Source organism: Chelonia mydas, chromosome 2 (assembly GCF_015237465.2).
Source record: "Chelonia mydas isolate rCheMyd1 chromosome 2, rCheMyd1.pri.v2, whole genome shotgun sequence".
NCBI lineage: Eukaryota > Metazoa > Chordata > Testudines > Cheloniidae > Chelonia > Chelonia mydas.
Window position 1 is genome coordinate 46886177 of NC_057850.1, and position 26107 is coordinate 46912283.

The following is a 26107-nucleotide window of genomic DNA, read 5'->3' on the forward strand; positions in this document are numbered from 1 at the left end:
GACTACCTAATTGATTCCAGAGACAAACATGGCATAAGTTTCTCTTTCACCAGTTTGCATTATAACATTTTGCATTACCCAATATTATAAGACAGCATTGTTGATATTCTGTTACTCCATGGTGCAAAGGGATTGATTTCGGTTTTGTAAAGCCTCATGAGCAAGTTTCATTTTTGCAAAGCCAGAAGCAGGTGTGGCAAAACTTCTGAAATGTGAAAATGAGTAGCTGAGTTATGTACTGTCATGTATCATTTGAGCATTAATAAGACTTCTTTTAAAAAGTCTTTAGTATGCATTTTTTAGTTTTTATTCTTTCCAGTATTTAAATTAACCATTTGCCCCTCCCTACAAGCATACACACGTCAACCTCCTCTCCCCTCACCCCCATCTCCCCTCACCCCCATCTGCCAGCAATCATTAACCTACCTTATGTCCCACTGTACCCACAGTCACCAGGGCTCTGTTCCATTTCCTCATCCAAAAACTCTCATACAGTCTGATTTGCCGAGCAGCTGAGCACATGCACAGATGCAAGGCACAGTCTCATCCTCTTACCTATATTACCTCACTGGCAATTCTCACATATCATCACATTACCCATCAGCACCCTTCCAACTTCCTTCACACCGAGATAGAATCCTACCATCAGTCCCCTCCACCTTTCATTAATAATTCTGGTCACTGAAATAGTGCCTTCCTGCTCCAAGTGCTTTGTAAACATTAACTAACTGATCCTCACAACATCCTGGTGATGAAGGGAGGGAATGTAAGGGCCTTGCTTTATAGATAGGGAAACCAAGGCAAAGATGAAGTGACTCTCTTGAGGCCACACAATCTGAACTAGGAATCAGGTCTCCCCACTCCCAATAGCTTAAACCACTAGACCATGATGCCTCTTAATGAGACATTTTCCCTTTTATGTCCCTGAAAATGCTCCTTCAACTCTGTTAAATTCCTGCCCTCTACAAATTTGTTACTTGAAAGTAACACTACAAGTTTTAGACCAAGCAAGGAGTAAAATGTATGGATCAACAACAATCATATTTTTTCAGTGTTGGCATTGCAGTAGTCAAAATAATATCAGATTGCTGTAGTACTTCCAAAGTTTCAAATGGAAAACAAAGACGTGATATTATTTTCCTACAGTGAGTTTGCCTCATCAACACTAATATGAAACATCAGGGAAAATGAAAGCCAACTGGCACTATTACACTCCAAGTTCAGAGGATGAATTCTTAATATTTTTAAGCAAATGCTCTAATACTACAGACAGACGTTTTAGTGTTTACTAAGAGAAAATTATATTTTTAAGGAACAATATTCCTGGGGGCATGACTACAGTATGAAGGACACACACACTGTAGTACCCCTCTTTAGCCAGGCAGATCTTGATATAGGTCCCTGTCAGCACTTCAGAGTGCTAGTTGGGAGGGTGAGTTATCTGAGTGACACATTTTTCCTCCCTTCCACCTCCCACTTCTGGCTCCTGCATTGGGAAATAAGAATAGGAAACACTCCCTTCCTCTAGCAGCTGACTAAGCTGACTTCTCTAGTCCCAGCCCCTGCAGCTAACAGATGGCAATGTTCCACCATTCTTATTTATGTTGAGTAGTAATTTACTTCATGAGTATTTCACTGAAGTCAGTGGAGTAAGGAACTACTCAGTTTGAGAAAGAATTCTAGAATCTGGCCTAGGATGAATAGAGAGAGGAAAGCACTTATTACATAGGGCTTGATTGTGCAAACTTTACTGACATTAGTGGGCACGCTTACTCATATAAGCAGTCCTGTTGAAGTCAACTGAACCATTGGAGTAAGTAAATGCTCACCCAGCATAAAGATTGCACAATGTAGTCCTCATCTAGTTTCTTTCATCTGTGAATGTTAAAGCCCTTCATGAACAAAAGACCAGACTGAGCCTTTAGGCTCTGCCCTAAATATGGTGAGGTGTACAGCTGCATTACTGCAGAAGGAGCACCAAGAATGAAATTGTGACTTATTCACAATTCCTTTTCTGTTCCCCTCTTGCTCTGATGGCAGAAAAAAGTGGACTGCAATCATTCAAAGGGCATAGTTTACTTCTTCCTTTGCACCCATCCAGCTTCATTGGCTGGTGTGTTGGATGAGCAGAGCAATGGCTGTGTTCATGCCCTGTCCCTGTCTGTGCCACAGAAGGAAGCAGTAGCAGGGATCCCTGAACGACATTCCAGATAGTGTGGGCTGCTGAGGGTGGGCCTTATGCCCCTCAACTGCCCTTTGTGGCAGTATTAGAGCTCACAATAATCTAGCCTTACTTGATTAAGACTCACAACACCTCTGTGAGGTACATATGGATTGTATTATTATCCCTAATTTACAGGTGAGGAAACTGAGGCACAAAAAAGTTAAATAGTTTGCCAAAAGTCACCCTACGAGTTTGCGGCAGAGCAAGGGATACAACTCAGATATCCTCAATTGTGGTGTAGTGCTTTAACCACATGACCCAATAGATATCCAACACTTGGACATGAGTGCACTCCCTCAACCCACTACCAGTGCCAATGGAGCAACCAAAGAGAAAATGCTTCCCTATCCCAGAAGTTGAGTTCACTGACCCCAGAGTATTCCCCTCTATGGACCTTGAGGACCAAATAAAGTGACTTTAGAAAAGGATAAAATGTTAGAGTACAACTACTGTTTTTGTTAGTAAAGCTAAGGTTGAACGATATTTATTAGAGTAAAACAAATGTGGTTGCTTAAATATTACATATTAACCAGGCTGAATTATAAAATGTACTATGAATATATGATGGCATAACAGTTGTGTAATCAGCCTAAAATTGATTGACACTGTTTTTACTATCTGAGTAGGAACTACTTTGTGATTTCATTTTAAATAACTTTTTAAATTGTGTACGGTGGGGTGAGGGTGCCCCCATTTTTTTTTAACTGTCTGTGGGAAATGGGTATTTCACACTAATGGGAAAAAGGGTCTTGAAGTTCAACTCATATGCAGATTTAGGTTTCATTGTGCGACTGCACCCCATATTCCTTATGGTTGTCTGATTATGATATAATTATGACATACTTAGGATGGAATTTGTACAAGATGAGTCATGTAAGGTATCATTGAAAAAGTTATCATTTGATTAATATGCTTATCCTATTTGTATGCATGTATCATTTTTGTATCTGAAGTTATAAATATTGATGCTGTATCTGTGTTTCATATGTGGTTACACTTGGGTGACACCCACTAGGCAAAATGCTTCCAGCCTAGACAACTGGTTGTGAAGGGCCTATTCAGGGTAATGGACCATTAGGAAAAACAACAGGCCTTAGGAAAAGCTTATCCCCCACCGGGTGAGCCTTTCTGAGAATGCTCCAGACAGCCTATGAGTAATGACTGCTATGATTCAGCAGGACATGCAAGGACATGCGACCAGATCACATAACACTGATCTCCATTTTGGGTACCTGTATTTTTCCACAAACTGTGCTGGGAACTGATTTTGAAACAAGGGGTTCCTGCCATATGTTAAAGCTGTATAAGGTGGGGTGTGACATCATCAAAGGGCCTCACTCCTCAAGCATGAGAACTCCTGAAAACACCTGGGGAACAAAGACTGGACTTGGAAAAGGGTTGGTCCCAGGCTAAAAGGATTTCTAGCCTATGTACGGAAACCTGATGAACTGCTTGTATCATCAGCCAGGGTGACAGCTTGCTAATTCATATCTAATATTTTAGGCTTAGTTTGCAGTTTTGTTTGTTTGCTAGGTAATCTGCTTTGATCTGTTTGCTTTCACTTATAAATCACTTAAAATCTATCTTGTTTTAGTTAATAAACCTGTTTTATGTTTTAATCTAAACCAGTGTGCCTTTGACTGAAGTGTCTGGGTAAAATCTCAGCTTGGTTTAACACATGCGTATTGTGCATATTCCTCTCCACACTGAAGGAGAGGTGAACTGGGTAATACATTCATAGTGGTCGGGGTTTCGATCAGGGCAGGACGGTTCAGCTCTTAGGACCTGGATTGGGGGATATTTTGGCTGTAGCCTCTCTATTGTTAGTTCATGCAGTGGCTGGTCAAAACCTGCATGTAACTGCAGCTGAGTGTGTCCCTGCCTGTATGAATTCTGGTGGAAGTGTTGGTCCAGGAGCAGTCTACAACTTATCACAGCAGCACAGTGCTGAGAGGGAGCCCAGGCTGGTGCATCAGAGGGCTCAGTAGTACCCCACTTCCAGGTGGCACCCCAGGGGGAACCTTTCACAGTGTACATTGGAGAGGGAGCTCTCCCCAAATGTTGTTTACTATCTGTGGCAAATGGGTATTTCACACTAATGGGAAAAAAGGGTCTTGAAGTTCAACTCATTAGCAGATTTAGGGTTTATGACCCCCGACCCAGCAAGGTAATCAGGCATGTGCTTCACTTTTATTATTATTAGATGTTCTTGTGCTTTGTGACACTTGGCAACCCAGTCTTCCAACCTCCAGCTGTCAAATGCCTGTTCTTGCTCTGTTATAGTCTGTTTCCATGACAGCAACATCTTTCTCAATGGTCTTCTTATGTTATCTCTTGTCCTGCTCTTTTCGGTCTGTGATCCAATTGTTCCTCAGTAATACCATCATTTGACTTCCATGCTAGTTTTGATTCCTAATACTGAGGAGTTTCCCCCCACCCCCAATACACAGGTTATACATACTGCACAGCTTAATGAATCTATCACCATTGACTATTTATCCATCAGTTTTATGATTACCCGTGCAATGTTCACATCTAGGGTTGTCATTACCAACTTGGACTTTCATATCACCCATAACCAGAATGATATAAGCATGAACCTGGTTTAGTACATCTTTCAACTTGTTGTGGAAATTGTCTTTTACCTATTTACCATGATCTGGTTAGGTGTGTAACACTGGTTAACAGTTATTTTAGCATGATTTGTAACAAAATGTGCTCTTATAATTTTGTGAGTCAACTAGTTTCCATTCCTGTAGCACTCGTGTTGCCTTTTTGTTAAGGTGTAGTCCAGCTCCCTCTGAGTGAGTATTATCTTGTCTTCCTGAATAAAATACTGTTATACTGTCTGAATGAAATCTTCTACATCCAGTCCATCTCATTTTGCTCACTCCAAGGATATGAATATTAAACTGAGCCATTTTTCCTATCTACTTGACTCAGTTTCCCAGTGCCCCACATGGGTCTCACTTTCAAGCACACAATTCTAGTTTTAGCTGTTAGGTTATCTTTAGGGCCCTACCAAATTCAGAGCCATGAAATACGTGTCATGGACTCAAATCTGGTCTCCCCCATGAAATCTGGCTAGTGTAGGGTGAGTTGTGATATTGCCACCCTTACTTCTGTGCTGCTTCTGGCAGTGGCACTGCCTTCAGAACTGGGCACCTGGCCAGCAGCCACCACTCTCCAGCCACCCAACTGTGAAGGCAGTGCAGAAGTAAGGTTGGCAATACCTCCCCCCCGCGCAATATCCTTGCGACCCCCAGTTTGAGAAATACTGACTTAAGGGCTTTACAAATATGCACAGTAATGAGGACCATTGCTCCACCCAAAGTGACCACAGTTGATGGCTCCATGAATCGTGTAGTAAAGTTCTCAAATCTGTCTCAGTCCTGAAAATCCATAAATTTCTGGGGCAGCCCCAGAGACAATTCCAGATAGGGGTACCATGTACTCCCTTTTGCTTATTGATGGAGAATTTGAGAGGTTGGTATGCTGGGGCATTTTTGTCCATCCTGGAGACATGGCTGTAAAGCATACAATGCCCCTTTTGAGTATAATGAGCAACTAAAGAAGGCCAGATCTTTGTGAGATGGTGACATTTTGCACAATGTTAGACGACTTTATGCTGACGATTTGGCGTGACAGTGCGTATAGAATGCCTCTAGCCACTCCAGGCTGAAAAACCTCGCTGAATCAGAGCCCTTATGTTGTAATTGATTCAATTTTAAAATAAGGAGCTAGATCCTGTTCTCTGTGAAGCTAGTATAAATACAGCATCTCTGCACTGAGTCAGTTGCATGTTTGGTGACAAGAAAATAGGAAATTATTCCTCCTAGTATATCTGCTTCCCCCTCTATACACACCAAGATTACTTGTAGCAATTTTATTTTAGGTTTGCTGAACAAATAATTGTTCCTGTGCAGACTAATAGATAATCAGAACTTGAATGTTAAGTTCTCTCTTTTTTGCTAAGCAAAGTTTGGCCAGGGTCAAGCTTCCTGCCATTTTACTGTTAATAATACTTACTCCCTTCTGAGACATGCATACATCACTGGCTTAAGAGGCGTATATTCATCAACTGAAGATCTGCTCTGCTATGATATCACAGTATTGGCTGTGGTTCTGTGTGTGCCTCGCACACACACACGCGCACACACACACGCCGCTGTTGTTCATTGGCAAGACAAATAATCAAATTCCTTTTAGGGCTTTATATTGAATACAGCATTAATTTCCAGGGAGGTAAGCCCAACTGATTTGTTCATTTACTGAAATATTTCACTTTGTCCAAGCTTTATTTTAAATCCTGCTTGAACTCCAACAGTATCTAGTGCCAGATACTAACCCCTCCTGTAGCTCATTTACACCATAAGACTGGTGTAAATGGTCCATAATGTCTCCCTGGGGTATTCCCCCAGGACAGAAGCAAAGTTAAGCTTGGAGTCCAATTTGCTTTCAGCCCCAGTATAGAGGCATGCTTGGGCTATGGCTGGAGGAATAAAGACTGCTCTCTGGCTGTTACAGATTGTGGAACAGCCTATTTGAAAGTAGGCAAGAGTGCACTGGTCCCTAGAACAACCCAGAATCTGAATGCCACAAATGGAGCTTAAAGGCACCTTAGACCTCACTCTGCCTGGGCAGTCTCTTCTGAGCTGTAACTCCTGAAAGTTGCAGCATAGAATTTGGCCCTTTATATGCAGCCTACGCAGTTCCCCATGACGCTAAAAAAAGAGCATGTATACTGTCTGAGTGATTCAGGAAAATGTATTTTGAAAGGACTCTGTGCAGCTTTTTAAAACAGGCCTCTTCTAACAATGTGTTTGCATGCCATAAAAAGTGAAAGCAAGTATCTTTGGGTATGTCTACACTATGAAATTAGGTTGATATTATAGAAGTCGATTTTTAGAAATCGATTTTATACAGTCGATTGCGTATGTCCACACTAAGCGCATTAAGTCAGGGGAGTGCGTCCTCACTACCGTGGCTAGCATCAACTTACAGAGCGGTGCACTGTGGGTAGCTATCCCACAGTTCCTGCAGTCTCTGCCGCCCACTGGAATTCTGGGTTAAGCTCCCAATGCTTGATGGGGCAAAAACATTGTTGCAGCTGGTTTTGGGTACATGTTGTCAGTCACACCTCCCTCCGTGAAAGCAATGGCAGACAATCATTTCAAGCCTTTTTTCCATGCAGATGCCATATCACGCCAAGCGTGCAGCCTGCTCAGCTCAGCGACACTGTCGCTGTTGTGTCCTGGGTGCTGCTGGCAGCAGACAGTGCAGTAGAACTGCTAATTGTCGTCATACACCGCTTCCGCTGCAGCTCTGCTCTGCTGCTATTGTCTCAATAGCGAATTTCTCCAATTTCTCTGTCATGGGCTCCCAGGTACGTGTGTTCTTCCTCGGGAAATGTGCGCCGTGCTAACCATCATCCTCCACTGCTTCTGCTGCAACTCTGCTCTCCCGCTCTCATTAATCCACCTCGCAGGTCCTCTCGTCGTTCTCCATAAATATCTATTCTCGTGGCCTCTGTCAGCCACCACTTCTGCTGCCACTCTGCTCTCCTGAAGACGCCATACCATGGCAAGCATGGAGCCCGCTCAGATCACCGCAGCAGTTATGAGCATTATCCTGCAGTATGTGCAGAACCAGAATCTGCAAAAGCAGGCGAGGAGGCGACAGCAGGGCGGTGATGAGAGTGATGAGGACATGGACACAGACTTCTCTCAAAGCACGGGCCCCAGCAATTTGGACATCCTGGTGGCAATGGGGCAGGCTCATGCCATGGAATACTGGTTCTGGGCCCCGGAAACAAGCACAGACTGGTGGGACCTCATAGTGTTGCGGGTCTGGGATGATTCCCAGTGGCTGCGAAACTTTCGCATGGATAAAGGCATTTTCCTGGAACATTGTGACTTACTTTCCCCTGCCCTGAAGTGCAAGACTACCAAGATGAGAGCAGCCCTCACAGTTCACAAGCGAGTGGCGATAGCCCTCTGGAAGCTTGCAATGCCAGACAGCTACCAGTCCGTCGGGAATCAATTTGGTGTGGGCAGATCTACTGTGGGGGCTGCTGTGATCCAAGTAGCCAACGCAATCACTGAGCTGCTGCTATCAAGGGTAGTGACTCTGGGAAATGTGCAGGTCATAGTGGATGGCTTTGCTGCAATGGGATTCCCTGACTGTGGTGGGGCGATAGACGGAAAGCATATCCCTATCTTGTGACTGGACCACCTTGGCAGCCAGTACATAAACCGCAAGGGATACTTTTCAATGGTGCTGCAAGCACTGGTGGATCACAAGGGATGTTTCACCAACATCAGCATGGGATGGCTGGGAAAGGTACATGACGCTCGCATCTTCAGGAACTCTGGTCTCTGAACAGCTGCAGGAAGGGACTTACTTCCCAGACCAGAAAATAAATGTTGGGGATGTTGAGATACCTATAGTTATCCCTGGGGACCCAGCCTACCCCTTAATGCCATGGTTCATGAAGCTGTACACAGGCATCCTGGACAGTAGTCAGGAGCTGTTCAACTATAGGCTGAGCAAGTGCAGAATGGTGGTAGTATGTGCATTTGGACGTTTAAAAGCGCACGGGTGCAGTTTACTGACTCAGTTATAGACCTCAGAAAAACCAATATTTCCATTGCTATTGCTGCTTGTTGTGTGCTCCACAATATCTGAGAGAGTGAGGGGGAAGATGTTTATGGCGGGGTTAGGGTGACCAGACATCCCAATAAAATCTGGACTGTCCCGATATTTGGTTTTTTGTCCCACGGCCTGAATGATGTATGGTCGGGACACCATTTGTCCTGATATTTTGCTTTGGTGGCACTCTGGCTTCCCCCCCCGGGGGTGGAAAAAACCTAGAGCTGGCCCTGGTGGGGGGGGATGAGCCTGTGGCTCCCACGTGTCCTGATATTTTGTTCTTGTCATCTGGTCACCCTTGGCGGGGTGGAAGGTTGAGGCAAATCGCCTGGCCACATGCAGCCAGACAGCAGGGCGATTAGAAGAGCACTGCAGGGCCCGCTGCGCATCAGAGAAGCTTTGAAAACCAGTTTCATGACTGGCCAGGCTACAGTGTGACAGTTCTGTTTGTTTCTCCTTGATGAAAACCCGCCTACTTCCCTGTAAGCCAACCACCCTCCTGCCTTCGATCACCGCTTGCAGAGGCAATAGTCATTGTTGTTTCAGAATCATGCATTCTTTATTAATTCATCATACAGATAGGGGGATAACTGTCAAGGTAGCCTGGGAGGTGTGGGGAAGGAGGGAAGCACTGGGTGGGGTGATGGATGAGGGAAGGACAAGGCCACACTGCACTTCAAAACTTATTGAACGCCAGCCTTCTGTTGCTCGGGCAGTCCTCTGGGGTGGAGTGGAGTGGATGGGTGCCTGGAGTCCCCTGGCCCTGCGTTCTTGGGTATCTGGTGAGGAGGCTATGGAACTTGGGGAGGAGGGCGGGCGGTTACCCAGGGGCTGCAGCGGGGGTCTGTGCTCTTGTTGGCTTTCCTGCAGCTCCACCAGACGCCGGAGCATATCAGTTTGATCCCCCAGTAGCCTCAGCATTGCATCCTGCCTCCTCTCATCTTGCTCCCACCACCTGTCGTCATCTCACTCATTCCTCCTGTCCTTGTGTTCATTTTCTGCTTTCCTGGATTCTGCCAGTGTTTGCCTCCACTCATTCGGCTGAGCTCTTTCAGTGCAGGAGGACTGCATGAGCTCAGAGAACATTTCATCGCAAGTGCGTTTTTTTCGCCTTCTTATTTGCGCTAGCCTCTGGGACGGAGAGGCTAGTATGAGCATTGAAACATTTGCAGCTGCAGGAGGAAAAAAGTATTTAAAAAGTATTTAGTATTTAAAAAGACACATTTTAGAGAACAATGGGTAGACTCTTTCATGGTGAACCAAGCTGTTAACATTACATAGTACATGTGCTTTCAGTACAAGGTCACATTTTGCCTCTTATATTGAGGGCCTGCAGGTTTGGTGAGAGAGAGAGAGATCACACATGCAGGGCCGGGCAATAGAATTCAACTTGCAGGCAGCCATGGTAATCCAGAGTCTTTCGGCTTCTTCAACCTTCATGACATGTGGGAATGGTTTCAAAACAGCAGTGCCCTCCTTTCCCATACCAAGCACCCGTTGGGTTGGCCATTTTAGAAGGAGGGGCTGTGGTTTTTGGGTTAACGTGCAGCACAAACCCAACTAAACCCGCCCTCGCCCCCAAAATTATCTGGGATGATCACTCTCCTGAGGATAACAGAGCGATAAAAAATGGATGTTGCTTGAATGCCAGCAAACACTGCGACCATATGCTGCCATGCTTGGTTATGCAATGATTCCAGACTACATGCTACTGGCCTGGCATGGTAAAGTGTCTTACCATGGAGGACGGAAGAAGCTGCCCTCCCCAGAAACCTTTGGCAAAGGCTTTGGGAGTACCTCAAGGAGAGCTTCATGGAGATGTCCCTGGAGGATTTCTGCTCCATCTCCAGACACATTAACAGACTTTTCCAGTAGCTGTACTGGCCGCGAATGCATCCCAAGACTTCAGGGCAAAATCAATCATTAAACACGCTTGCTTTTAAAGCATGTATTGTATTTACAAAGGTACACTCACCAGAGGTGCCTTCTCTGGCTTCATGGTCCAGGAGCCCACCCTTGGGAGGGTATTGGCTCCAGGGTGATAAACAGTTCCTGGCTGTCAGGGAGAACGGATTCTCTGCTTGCCTGCTGTGCGCTATCCTCCTCCTCCTCGTCCCCAGAATTCTCTTCCCCGTTGCATGAGACTACCCCCTTGTAGGTGTCCACAGACAGGGGTGGGGTAGTGGTAGGGACCCCCCTAGCATTCCATACACCTTATCATAGAAGTGGCATGTCTGGGGCTCTGACCCAGAGTGGCCATTTGCCTCTTTGGTAGCCCTGCCTGAGCTCCTTAATTTTCCACGTGGCACTGCTGCAGGTCCCTGTTGTAGCCTCTGTCCATCATGCCCTTGGAGAGTTTTGCAAATATTTTTGCATTTTGTCTTTTGGAATGGAGATCTGATAGCACGGATTCATTCCCCATACAGCGATCAGATCCAGTACCTCCTGTTCAGTCCATGCGGGAGTTCTTTTGCGATTCTGGGACTACATCGTCACCTGTGCTAATGAGCTTGCCACGCTGGCCAAACAAGAAATGAAATTCAGAAGTTCCCGGGGCTTTTCCTGTGTACCTGGCTAGTCATCGGAGTTCAAAGTGCTGTCCAGAGCAGTCATAATGGAGCACTCTGGGATAGCTCCTGGAGGCCAATACTGTCAAACTGCATCCACACTACCCCAAATTCGACCCGGCGATGTTGATTTCAGCGTGAATCCCCTCATTGGGGAGGAGTACAGAAATCTATTTTAAGAGCCCTTTAAGTCGACAAAAATGGCTTCATCACGTGGACAGGTGCAGGGTTAAATCGATCTAATGCTGCTAAATTCAACCTAAACTCGTAGTGTAGACAAGGGCTTAGTTGTGACTGGGACACTATTGTAAATTCTTGTGCTGTCACAAAATACAGCTGAAAGCAACATACATTAGCTGGTGGATGAACTGACAACAGCTTTCACTCACTTTTTGCTTCACTTTGCATTTTTCCCCCCAGACAAATGTAAAAATACTGATTCCTACAGACATTCGTATCATACGTGGTATTCCTAGTTAACTTGTTAGCATGCAGTGAGCCAAGGGGAGAAATTACTACTTCTCTCATCAGTCTTGTTCAGGTGATTCCTTTTGAGCAGTCCGGGGCATCAACTGATGTAAACTGTCATAGCTCTATTGACTTGAACTGCAGATCTGCCCCTTCATTCTAAACATATCACACCTTGAGCTTTTAAACTTACTTGCGTGATATTATCAAATGTTGCCTCAGCTGTTTGGAGGAGAAGCATTTGAATCACCATATCCAAACCTAACACAAAAAAGCGGAAGAAATTACTCAAAATTTTAAAAGTTAATACAAACGACAGAAGCAGAAAAGTGAGTGGGTGAAATATTCTTAATTGATTATAGCTACAGTGAATGGTGTTACTAGTTAGGGGCTAATCCGAAGCCAATGGGAATCTTTCTATTCACTTCACAGGGTTTTTGATTAGACTCTTAAAGAGGGCATAACTTCCTGTTTGCCTAACTCACACATTCAAACCCACTGACCTGAATGACCCATCTGAGTAAGACAAATGGTTTTGCCTCAGTATAGAGACAATGTTCTCTCTCCAATCCAGATTTGGAGGGAAAACCTGCTCCAAAGGTTCCTGATTACTCTTGTTCAACAACGCTGCAAACACTTATGAAGGTTTCTCTTTGCACAGGTGTGAACATGACTGCATGTTACTTTGAAGAGTCAAAACAATTATTTATTCACAAAGAGCCAAATCCTACTCACCTTGCACATGTGACAGCCCCAATGACTTCAGTAGGCCTGCTCATGTGAGCAAGAATTCACCCACAGCCTTTAATGGTAGAGACTCATTTTATTGGAGGGTTTAAATAGTAATAAGAACGTATTAATAGCAACTTAGCCAGAGGCCAAGGCACAAGAAAGTATTGCAACAGAACTTTAAACTAAATCCAAAGTTATATACATTTCAGTATTTTATAAATAAAAAGTAAAAAGGGACATAAACCATTATACCAGACATCACCAGGCCACTTGCCTTTTCCTTGCTTTAGTGGCTGACCATGCACATAGGGAAACTGCTTGGATCACAGATACATTGTCAAAATATTACTTAGGAATTATTTTCTGAGAGGTCACAGAAAAAGGCATCCAGGACAACAAAAAAAAAAAAGCCATAGAAAGCCACTTTTACCTCAAATGGCAATACAGACAGTGGTGAGCTGGAGCCAGTTTGCAGGAACCGGTTGTTAAACTTAGAAGCCCTTTTAGAACCAGTAGTCCCATGAGGGACACCCACAGGGAAAATTTGTAGGTGCTCTCCCCTCCCCAGCTCACCTCTGCTCTGCCTCTGAGTTATGCTCCGCCCCACTCTGCTTCTCCGCCCCCCCCAGCTTCCCGCTAATCAGCTGTTCGTGCGGAAACCGGGGGGGGAGGGGGGGGCGCGCAGGGGTTGAGAAGCAAGCAGCGGCTTTGTGCTTAGGCCCAAGGAGGCAGAGCAGAAGTGAGCTGGGGTGGGGGGGCGTGAGGAGGGCCGCCCATGCCACAGCATGTAATGCAGGGGGGCGTGCAGGGGAACCGTTTCCTGCCCCAGCTCGCCTCCACCTTCCTGGGCCTGAGCGTGAAGCAGCTGCTTGTTTCTCAGCCCTCCCAGGCTTCCCGCGCGAACAGCTGATTCACAGGAAGCGGGGGGTGGGGGCGGAGAAGCAGAGCGGGGCGGTGCATTCAGGGGCAGAGGTGGAGGCAGAGCGGAGGTGAGCTGGGGCTGGGAGCTGCCGGTGGGTGCTCTGCACCCACCAAGTTTTCCCCATGGGTGCTCCGGGGCTGGTGTTCCATGGAGTCGGTGCTTAAGGCACCACTTTTGATGTGATCAGTGGTGGGGACCAGTCACTCCCCCCTAGTTTTGCTACCTTGTCCCTAGGAGCCAGAGGGACCTGCCAGGGAGCTGCCCCAGGTAAGCACCACTGGGACTCCCCACTTTGCCCCCCCAGCAGGTCCCTCTGCCTCTTAGGGGTGGGGTGGAGTGGGCACCCACTATGGTGGCCCATGAGACCCTCCTGCCAGGTTCTGGGGGCAGTCAGGGGACAGGGGTGGATGGGGCAGGAGTCCTGGGGGGAGGCTACGAACCCCTCGTGGGGTGAGGAGGGAACTGGTTGTTAAGATTTTGGTAGCTTATCAGTGAATACAGAGCACAATATATTAAATAATGGGTTAGGTTTTTCACCTGCCTGGAGCCACATGGACACTCATAGTTACATTTGTTCATGCCAATATATCAGCATTCTGAATAACCTGTCTGCATGTATTGAAAGCTGAGCCCTGTCAAGGCCCTCCTGAATGTATTATTGTACAAACTGTCTAAATATCTGGCATATCCATGAATCTTTTTAACAAGGGGGAACCAAGGTGATATCTTTGTAATAGAAACAACTGCCATATCCAATTGCTTATTAGTATCCCCTGCCCTCAACTTAATTAGGGATTTCATATTTTTAAATTTAAATCTAATAATTTTCATTTCTGAGAAACATAGTGAATGCAAAGAATTTGAATATTCTAACCAAGGAAATTTATGAGAGACATTCCCACTGAGCTGTTCCTCTAAGCCAGTGGTTCCCAAACTTGTTCTGCCGCTTGTGCGGGGAAAGCCACTGGCGGGCCGCGCTGGTTTGTTTACCTGCTGTGTCCACAGGTTCAGCCGAGCGCAGCTCCCAGTGGCCTGGGGCAGTGGCCCGCCAGGGACTTTCCCTGCACAAGCGGCGGAACCAGTTTGGGAACCACTGCTCTAAGCATAGCCTTGGCAAATGCTGTGAGTACATACCAGGAATACGAAGCCAAAAATATTGCAATATTGCGCTTTGGACAAAATAGGATTAATTCCTGTCTTTGCTTTAAGAAGAGCAATTGGAGTACTATTGGGAGACCAAGAATCTTCCTAAGAAATTTGTTCTGAATCACTTCAAATTCCATGGGTTCATTCCATCCCCAAATTTCTGCACCAAACAAGATTTGAGTCTGAGCCTCAAACACTATAGGATGATGCAATTAAGTTGCTCCCATGAGTTGAAATAAAATGTAACACAGCTTGCATAGAATTTGAGGCCTTGTCTTTTGTTACCTGAATGTGCTTATCCCACAAACCATTCTGTGAGAACCAGGTATTCAGGTAGGGGAAAGAGCTAACTTGTTCAATATATTGTCAATCGATCCTCTATTTATGCAACCTCTGTCTCTGACTAAAGACAATTACTTTAGAATTTAAATAATGTATCTAGGGGCCCTCTCATTGGTAGTATAAACCAAATGAAAGTAATAAATTCTTCAGTCCCACTGGTGTTTGCAACAATAGAACCAGATCTTCTGCATATAAGACAGACAGGATGATTCATGGATTTTAGGGGGGAAATACTGATCCCCTTTTAATGCTAAAACATAATTGATATAAAAGTTAAAAAGAAAAGGGGCTAGAAGACAGCCCTGCCAAGCCACCTTTGGAACGGAGGTGGAATCTGTTAATTGCCCACCCAGACCTATTCTAATCTTGGCCACTGTCTGTGAAGAGCTCTTAAAAAACAAACTGCAGATCTATTTCAGGTATTCCCAATTTGCCCCACAGCCAGTCCCTATCACTAGAATGAAAGAATGATTTTAGATCAATAAAAGCTACATACAGTTCCCCCGCCCCCTTAGGAGGCGCATATTTGTAGATTAAGTATGAATGAACAACAATTATCTGTAATGGAGTGGCCATTTGAGAAACCAGCTGGTTCCCGAGCAAATAAATTTGTTCTGCCCAATCCTCTAATCTTCCCAAAAGATATCTGGTGAAAATTTTTAAAGCAGTGTCCAATAAACTGATTGGGCAATAATTCCCCAGGTTTCTCTTCTGCCCCTTTTGGTGAAGTGGATTGATAATATTCATAGCCTAACCTGAGTGGAAAATCTGTGTATTATTTATATCCAGAACAGGTGCCCACCAGTCAACGTTCTCCTTAAATATTTCTGCAGGAATAAAAATCTTTCCCTGGCACTTGATTACAATGTTGTTGATCAACTAAAAATGTAAAGTTCTTCCTTACTGGATACTGCAGACCATTCTGGATGGAAACCGGAAATGGAGGCTACCAGAGCTGATCATGCCAAAAAGTTAATATATGTCCTATCTTTATAAAGTGCAGAAAATATTTTTTTCCCAGATGTGCTTGGGGATCATAGCTTCAATATTGCCCCAATCCTCTTGGAATCCATTGCTACCAATTTCCAAAAATACTCAGAATTTCTCACTTTGGCAGCAAATTCAATTTCCTTCTACAAGTCCACACAACGTTCTGACTATTTTTTCTTTCAGCAATCTTTATTAGACTTTCTAAAATTGACTAGCTTTTGGGTGAAACCTGCAAGCAACCTTTCCTGACCTCCCTTGCCAAAAAATCTATAGCTGTGTATTATTTTGAAAAAAAAATCTATGACATACCAAATTCTTTTATCTTTCAAATGGAAAGAACAGTCCTTCTGGTAATCAGATCAACCGATTATTTGTGTACAATGAAGTAAATTAAGGGACAGACTCACATAACTAAGATCTGAAAATGGATTTTTAGACCCTAACAAATAGGAGGAGAGATTCTCTTAATTTTATATTTAGCCAATGGAGTCCACTTAATTTACCTTGCATATAAGCCTTCAAAATTAGAAGTGAAATCCTGTCCAACAGGGATCAACCAATATAAGAGGAGCAGGGGACAAAAATTAACCTGGAGGGGTTGATGGTCACCATCAGATTTAGGCGCCATTGAAACATTAGAAAAAAAAAAAAAGACCAGCTTAAAATTGGAATGGCAATATAGTCACACTCCTCCCACTTGAGAGATTTAGTGACCCACCATGTCATCACCTACCCTACCATTTAGAACTTCCAATCTGGATCTATCCAAAATTGCCAAATATATCTGGCCTGCTGAATTTCTTAATTTATCTTCAGAATTTTTTTTTGGAAAAGGGAAAGCAACCCATCATTAAATTTATTATTTGATAGATTTAGCAATTCCTTGTTTTCTGCACCCAATAGAGCATTAAAATCACATAAAAATCAGATTTGCCACTGGATAATTTCAAATCAGTATGTCAATAAGAGATTCTAACTCTGCCCATATAGATTCATTATAATAGGTGGATCCCGATGGAGGCAAATATTAATTCAAAGCAACCAATACATTATCTGGGAAGGAGATACTATAAGATTGAAGACAGGGATTACTCTGAGCTAGTACATTAACTATAGCATTTAATTTGATTGAGATAAGAAGGGATAGACCATTAACTGGTCTGCCCTTCTTAGCTTGTTTAAGAGACCCTTCGAAACAAGATTCATAGCCTGGAAGATAAAAAGATTCATCTTTGGTAAGCCAGATTTCTTGTCAAAAAATTAAATCAAATTGTGCTAAGTAATTCTTAAATTCCAGATATTGAGCTCTACTTTTTAAGATGTGGATATTCCAGGATATAATTTCAATAAAAACTTCATAATGTAGCTGGTGAGCAAACTCTTGTCAAGTCATTTCCTTATCAGCGGCCTCAGTTGTTAGGTTATCAGTACAAATCACCCCATTGGGTTCACAGTTATGATTAGTTTTCCCAATTCCTTCTTCTTTAATCCTTTGATTATCTGTTGACTCCAGCTCATTACAGTCTAAGGCAAGCCCAACTGGGTACACCTCTGCAGTGACCCAGGCCTCAGCTAGGCTCTGCCTGCTGTGAGGAGAGGCGGAGGCAAACCAATATAATGGAGAGAACCTTTTAAATTGTGTAAAGGAAAACCCCAGAAATTTGGCAGGAACAACAATATCAAATACTTGCTTAGGAAAATTGTAAATTATCAGCACAATAAAAGGAGTTTTTAGTTCAACAAATATGCTGTGACACCCCAAGAGGGAGTCAACTTTTCTTCCCCCTGGCTGAAAAGTCTAGCCTCACCCCTACTGTCCCAACTTCAGCTCTCTGGCTTGTGATGCTCCTTTGCTTTGACACTGCAGTGATGGAACCTGTTTGCAGGTGGACCTGCTGGAAAGAACAGCTCCATTCCCCAGGTGTCCAAAGAATATTCCCTCTTCAGTGTCCCAATGGTCAACTTCACTGGTCATGTGCTCTCTGTCCCTCCCTATCAGGCTCCTTACACATGACCTTCACAGTCCAGTTTCTCTAACATAGCTTCCTCTGGTCAATCCCCTTTTCAACCCAGCACAGTCTTTACTCCTCCTCCTCCAACCACTTTCCAACTGCCCTCTTTGGGTGAATTCCAAGCTTTCTCCCCAGCTCAGTCTTCCTCTCATTGGCTGTCTCTCTCCCCAGGACAGCTGCAGTAGGTGCTAGTGCCAGGACCAAGGTTACTACACTTGAAACACAGGATAAAGACCAACTAAATTTTTGGAAGAGTCCTCATCCTTTCTTTTAAGATTTAACCTGGCAGAGTTAACACATATCCTAAGTATATTCTTATGCTAAAGAACCTACTCCACCTCATATTTAGCTGTGACACTTAGTACTTTTCCCAGGAGATGAGCTCTGTGTAGCTTGAAAGCTTCTCTTTCACCAGCAGAAGTTGGTCCAATGAAAGATTACCTCACCCACCGCATCTATAAGGATTTTTCATTTGCAGTCAGCGACAGCAGCACAGACAGCTGTACTGGCACAGGAGCCAGCAAACAGAGCTGTAAGCAGGGGAGTTTGTCTTGTGGTGCTTGTTGGGGGTTTGTTTTTGCTGTGGGTGGTGGTATTGTGGTGTGGTTTGTGTTTCCCAAAACAGGATTTAGGTGGGAAGGCTATGACAGAAACAGAGGCAGCAGCGGGAGTGACCCATGTCGTGGAAGACACAAGGGAGGATGACTGGATGTGGAAGCTGCGGCATGTACATGATCCTGGAGGGGGTACCCGGTAAGAGTTCTGTCTGCATGAAATGCCGTCTGATAGAGCTGATGGAGGAAAAGATCCGAGGTTTGGAGATGCAGGTGGAAAGTCTGGTTGAGTTTAGAAAGGGGTTCGAGCAGATTATGGAGCAAAGACATGAGGTATCTGAAGGGAAAAGCTCAGACTTGCAGATGGAAGAAGGACTGAGGAGAGACTGCTGGGTGAGGAAAGTTGTCAGTGAAAGCATGTGACTAAAAGAACCAGGCAGAGGAAAAGATGGGCTAGTGAAGGAGAAAGACCTCAAGAATAGGGTTGTAGAGTTGGAAAATGAAGAAGGGGCTCAGCAGGTAGTCACTGAAGGTGGAAGGGCAAGGAAGAAGAGAAGAGTGGTTAGTCCTATAGGAAAAGGGGAAGAGTCAATGGAGACTACACTAAATATGAGCCCCAGGAGGATATAGGATGGGTTGAACAGGATTACAAGGGAGAATAGGAATGGAAAGAACTTGCAGCCAGAGGGAACAGGGGATAGACTGGAGAGTAGCACCATCACCAGGAAAAAGTAGGTCTACGTGATCGGGGACTCCTTACTGAGAAGGATACACAGGCCTGTAAGCAGAGCTGATCCAGAGAATAGAAGGGTGTGCTGTCTTCCAGGTGCTAAGATACGGGATGTAGACCTGAGGTTGAAAAGGATCCTAAAGGGAGCAGGAAAGAATCCCCTAATTAACCTTCATGTGGGAACAAATAATACAGCTAGATTCTCACTGGAAAGTATTAAGGGAGACTATGCTAGGCTGGGGAAGACACTTAAGGAAATGGAGGCTCAGGTGATCTTTAGTGGGATTCTGCCTGTTCCTAGAGAAGGGCAACAAAGGTGTCACAAGATTTTGACTATCAACAGATGGCTTAGGCAGTGGTGCTATAAGGAGGGCTTTGGGATGTATGGCCACTGTGAGGCATTCATGGACAGAGGACATTTCTCTCGGGATGGACTTCATCTGAGTAGGGAAGGAAATAGACTTCTAGGATGGAGGCTGGCACAACTGATTAAGAGAGCTTTAAACTAGGAATTTGGGGCAGATGTCCAGGTAATCTCCACGCCAGATTTTAACATTGAGAGGGAAGAAAAAGAATACAGCCATGGGTAGGAGAATGGATATAAGGAGGAAGGGCAGAGTGGATACCAGTCTAATATGTTATACTGGCTGTAGAATGACCATGCCTAAATCGGGTACAGAATGCGAGTGAGGCCAAACTGCAAAAATTAAGATGTTTGTACACCAATGCGAGGAACTAGAGCTACTGGTGCAGGAAGTGAAACCAGATATTATAGGGATAACAGAAACATGGTGGAATAGTCGTCATGACTGGACAACAGGTATTGAAGGGTATGTGCTGTTTAGGGAAAGACAGAAATAAAGGTAAAGGTGGTGGAGTAGCATTGTATATCAATGATGAGGTAGAAGGTAAAGAAATAAGAAGCAATGAAATTGATAAGACAGAGTCCATCTGGGCAAAAATTACATTGGGGAAGAAAGCTACTAAAGCCTTCCCTGTGATAGTGCTTGGGGTGTGCTATAGACCGCCGGGATCTAATTTGGATATGGATAGAGCCCTCTTTAATGTTTTTAATGAAATACTAGTGGAAATTGCGTGATTACGGGAGACTAACTTCCCAGATATAGACTGGAGGATGAGTGCTACTAACAATAATGGGCTCAGATTTTCCTAGATGCGATAGCTGATGGATTCTTTCATCAAGTAGTTGCTGAACTGACTAGAGGGGATGCCATTTTAGATTTGGTTTTGGTGAGTAGTGAGGACCTCATAGAAGAAATGGTTGTAGGGGACAATCTTGGTTCAAGTGATCATGAGCTAATTCGGTTCAAACTGAATGGAAGGATTAACAAAAATAAATCTGCAAGTAGGGTTTATTTCAAAAGGGCTAACTTTCAAAAATTAAGTGGATTGGACTGAAGATTTTATGGATCTAAAGGCAGAGGAGGCCTGGGATTACTTTAAATCAAAGCTGCAGAAGCTATTGGAAGCCTGCATCCCAAGAAAGGGGAAAAAAATTCATAGGCAGGAGTTGTAGACCAAGCATCTCAGAGAGGTGATTAAGAAAAAGCAGAAAGCATACAGGGAGTGGAAGATGGGAGGGATCAGCAAGGAAAGCTACCTTATTGAGGCCAGAACATGTAGGGATAAAGTGAGACAGGCTAAAAGTCAAGTAGAGTTGGACCTTGCAAAGGGAATTAAAACCAATAGTAAAAGGTTCTATAGCTGTAATAAATAAGAAGAAAACAAAGAAAGAAGAAGTGGGACTGCTAAACACTGAGGATGGAGTGGAGGTTAAGGATAATCTAGGCATGGCCCAATATCTAAACAAATACTTTGCTTCAGTCTTTAATAAGGCTAATGAGGATCTTAGGGATAATGGTAGCATGACAAATGAGAATGAGGATGAGGATATGGAGGTATATATTACCATACCTGAGGTAGAAGCGAAACTCAAACAGCTTAATGGGACTAAATCGGGGGGCCCAGATAATCTTCATCCAAGAATATTAAAGGAACTGGCACATGAAATTGCAAGCCCATTAGCAAGAATTTTTAATGAATCTGTAAACTCAGGGGTTGTACCATATGATTGGAGAATTGCTGACACCAGTTCCTATTTTAAAAAAAGGGAAAAAAGTGATCTGGGTAACTACAGGCCTGTTAGTTTGACATCTGTAGTATGCAAGGTCTTGGAAAAATTTTTGAAGGAGAAAGTAGTTAAGGACATTGAGGTTAATGGTAAATGGGACAAAATACAACATGGTTTTACAAAAGGTAGATCGTGCCAAACCAACCTGATCTCCTTTGAGAAAGTAACAGATTTTTTAGACAAAGGAAACGCAGTGGATCTAATTTACCTAGATTTCAGTAAGGCGTCTGATACGGTGCCACATGGGGAATTATTAGTTAAATTGGAAAAAGATGGGGATCAATATGAAAATTGAAAGGTGGATAAGGAAATGTTTAACAGGGAGACTACAGCGGGTCCTACTGAAAGGTGACCTGTCAAGCTGGAGGGAGGTTACCAGTGGAGTTCCTCAGGGATCAGTTTTGGGACCAATCTTTTTATTACTGACCTCTGCACAAAGAGTGGGAGTGTGCTAATAAAGCTTGCAGATGATACAAAGCTGGGAGGTATTGCCAATTTAGAGAGAGACCGGGATATCATACAGGAAGATTTGGATGACCTTGTAAACTGGAGTAATAGTAATAGGATGACATTTAATAGTGAGAAGTGTAAGGTTATGCATTTAGGGATTAACAACAAGAATTTTAGTTATAAGCTGGGGATGCATCAATTAGAAATAACGGAGGAGGAGAAGGACCTTGGAGTATTTGTTAATCATAGGATGATTATGAACTGCCAATGTGATATGGCCATGAAAAAAGCTAATGCGGTCTTGGGATGCATCAGGAGAGGTATTTCCAGTAGAGATAAGGAGATTTTAGTACCGTTATACAAGGCACTGGTGAGACCTCACCGGGAATACTGTGTGCAGTTCTGGTCTCCCATGTTTAAGAAGGATGAATTCAAACTGGAACAGGTACAGAGAAGGGATACTAGGATGATCCGAGGAATGGAAAACCTGTCTTATGAAAGAAGACTCAAGGAGCTTGGCTTGTTTAGCCTAACTAAAAGAAGGTTGAGGGGAGATATGATTGCTCTCTATAAATATATCAGAGGGATAAATACCACAGAGGGAGAGGAATTATTTAAGCTCAGTACCAATGTGGACACAAGAACAAATGGATATAAACTGGTCATTGGGAAGTTTAGACTTGAAATTAGATGAAGGTTTCTAACCATCAGAGGAGTGAAGTTTTGGAATAGCCTTCCAAGGGAAGCAGTGGGGGCAAAAGACCTATCTGGCTTTAAGATTAAACTCGATAAGTTTATGGAGGAGATGGTATAACATGATTTTGGCAATTAATTGATCTTTAACTATTCATGGTAAATAGGCTCAATGGCCTGTGATGGGATGTTAGATGGGGTGGGATCTGAGTTACTACAGAGAATTCTTTCCTGGGTATCTGGCTGGTGAATCTTGCCCATATGCTCAGGGTTTAGCTGATCACCATATTCTGGGGTCAGGAAGGAATTTTCCTCCAGGGCAGATTGGAAGAGGCCCTGGAGGTTTTTTGCCTTCCTCTTTAGCATGGGGCACAGGTCACAGATTCTATGCTCCTTGAAGTCTCTAAACCACGATTTGAGGACTTTCAATAGCTCAGACATAGGTGAGAGGTTTTTTGCAGGAGTGGGTGGGTGTGATTCTGTGGCCTGCATTGTGCAGGAGGTCGGACTAGATTATCATAATGGTCCCTTCTGACCTTAATATCTATGAATACATGGTTTTTTTTAAAAAAAACCAACATTTTACACAGTGGAATATGTTTTATGTAGAGTAGTGGATAATTTGTGCCTTTAGGGCCCAGCCCATTGTAAGGGCAACACATTACTGCCATGCCTCACGAGCACCCCAGGAAAGGAACAGTAGCTCAGTCACAAGTCCCTTTCTGCTCCTTCCTTGTTCCAGGGAGAGGCAGTAATTTGTCCTTGGCCTGTAATAGCAGAAAATTATTACCCTCCCCCATTACTGCTCAGCTGAACCCACCCCTTGACTCTCCCCACCCATCTGCGGAAGCATTAGTTAGGTGGGTGCAGCACTGGTGCACCCAAATCCAATATTTGCAAAGGGACATGATGTGAGGGAAGGTTCTTGGTCCCCTTTATATAGAGGACATGTAGTAGTCCAGAGCACAAACTAGCCCTGAATGTGTTTCCTAACGTTTGGGAAAAAAATCAGAAAAAAGAATTTGTTTCTTTTGAATAGTTGTACAGAATCCTGCTGTTATGTCTAATTCCCCAAAATACTTTTGATTATGTCCATACACAAGGAGAGAGACAGATAATGAGAAATTCTGCTCTCACTTACAATGGATTTACTACAGATTTACAGCAGTGTGACAGTGGAATCTGGCCCAAGGTCCCCTCCCCATGACATTTTCATTCTAAATCTTATTAACATTCCTGGGTGAATATAACAGTTGGTGTATTCTAGTGAAGAGCAGAACAGCTTTAATAAATGTTTAGTCAGCTTATCTAGGGTCCAGTCTTGCAAACACTTACATGTGTGAGTAAGTTTACTTGTATGAATAGTCTCACTGCAGTAGATAAAACTACTCGTGTAAAGTATCAGAGGGGTAGCCGTGTTAGTCTGGATCTGTAAAAGCGGCAAAGAGTCCTGTGGCACCTTATAGACTACCAGACATATTGGAGCATAAGCTTTCGTGGGTGAATACCCACTTCGTCAGATGCACGCCTAGTCGTGCAAGTAATTTTACTCCCATTTGTGTTGGTAGGATTGGACTCAAAGAAAAAGCCGCCAAAATCACAGAAAGTAATAAAAGCAAAAATATTCAAAACAGACTCATTTTTCAAATAATGCAGCAGAGAAAGAGCTGAGAGTAGAAAAGTAATATATAGGTTAGATCTATGTAGTAAAGGAGACTGTTTCTGGCTTTCCACTGTACTGACAGAGGGATTAGTTGCTCCAGGTGAATAGATTTACAAATGGTTTATCTATAGTATTTTCCACTCACACTTCCTTGCATAAGTACAGGTTAAGCACCAGCAATGCTTGCAAAGCTACATAGATTGTTGGACAATGATTTCTGCCTTTGCTAGCAAATGTCATTATTAAGACAGAAATGCACTGTCCAGTTTGAATTGTTAGGATGAAGCCAAAGTGTGGAAATGACAGAGGTTACACAGTTTATGATAATTAAATTGAGAAATAAGCCTGACATTCTTTATGTTGACAACCCAGGGACCCGCTGTGAGTTCATTACCAGCCAAGATACACACCATGAACAACATCACTTCTCAGAGGAAGGGCCTTCAACAGCATGGCTAGACCAAGAAGGAAGGGGTCAAAGGGCTTCACCTTTTTCCCTGTTATGGGTTCTCACTCAAAATGCACCCCGGTGTCAATCCTAGCATTGCCGTGTGCATGCCCTCTGGTAGGCCAATGTGGAGTGGTGGGTGTGTCCCTGCCTCAGTTCCCCTTTATGGGCAGGCTATAAGTTTAATGAGGTTTGTGTATAACAATCAGGGCTCCTTCCAGGGTATAGTGTATTTAATCAAAAGCCAAACAGACGTGCAAGCAATTATTCACCCCCCAGTGTCCTAGCTGGGGGGCAAGTTAATATTAGTCTTTCTCCACCTGAGTCTATCCATCTTCTCGGTCTAGGCTCTTCACCTGGAAGAGCCCCTCTAAGGCCCTCTCAACCCATTTGTGGAGTCAGGCTTCCTGACACCACCCTGGGAAGGGTTCTTCCTCTGGAATCAAGGCCCCTGCAGAGGTCAAACTGCTGCAGCTCTTCTCTGGAGTTGTGTGTAGTTCCCCAACAACCTAGACCACTTGCCGTTTTCTGGTAAGGTCCTTTCTCTAGGATTGGGCTTTCCTACAGCTTTGCCTCTTATCGTTCTTTTGGAACCTGCTTCCTTGGGGAGCACTTTTTTAGACCCTTTTCCTGGTAAGCTTTGTAACCAGCTCCACTGAGAGGTCCCTCTCCGCAAGATTTCACAAGGCCCAGGTTTCCTTAATTAATTAACAACCTAGGTGGTTGGGTGCAGTTAACCACTCAGTGTTAGTTAACTCAGGGTAAAACAGTGAAGACAAGGCAGCTCTGTTGTTAACTCAGATTAGCAGCTCAAATACCAATGCAGGCTCCCTTATAGACTTAATTCCAGCTTCTAACCTGAGTTAAAAGCAGAGGTGCTGTGTCTTCATTGCTATTTGAACGCAAGTTAACATGCTTTTTTGCAGTGTGGACATAATATTTTCAAAAATCATAATGGGTAATATACAGTATTCCCATATACATTTCCATGCATGTTTCTGTATGCTCCCATATACTAATTCTCTAATTTTATATGGTGGTTTCACTATTGTCGATTAGTATGATGATTTTATTATTCAGATGGCTCTTCAGTCAGTCACAAGGTAATCACTACTACATATTTGATGTGTACATGCAGTGATACAGGAATTCATCATATACTTCTGGGCTCATTACCTGCTCTTTAGAAAATTAATCCATCACCAGGGACTTATTAGAACATTCCAAACTCCTGGTCACTCTCAGACACTTTTGTTTGTTGGAAGGAACTGAATCTTCTCCTGGAATTGTACACCTAAACTAGGTCAGCCCTTTCTTGTGAAACTACCCCTCCCCTGCACCTCATATCCAATAGTCCAGTGGT

At 43.8% G+C, this 26107-nt stretch overlaps 1 protein-coding gene across 1 annotated transcript in view; it reads right to left on the reverse strand.

Annotated features, from left to right (window-relative positions):
* Nucleotides 1-26107, reverse strand: part of CNBD1 (cyclic nucleotide binding domain containing 1) — a 280150-nt gene that overhangs the window by 19156 nt on the left and 234887 nt on the right. The window contains exon 11 of the mRNA XM_043538780.1: nt 12104-12171. Within this exon, the coding sequence (XP_043394715.1) occupies nt 12104-12171 (68 nt within the window). The remainder of the gene's footprint in view (nt 1-12103; nt 12172-26107) is intronic.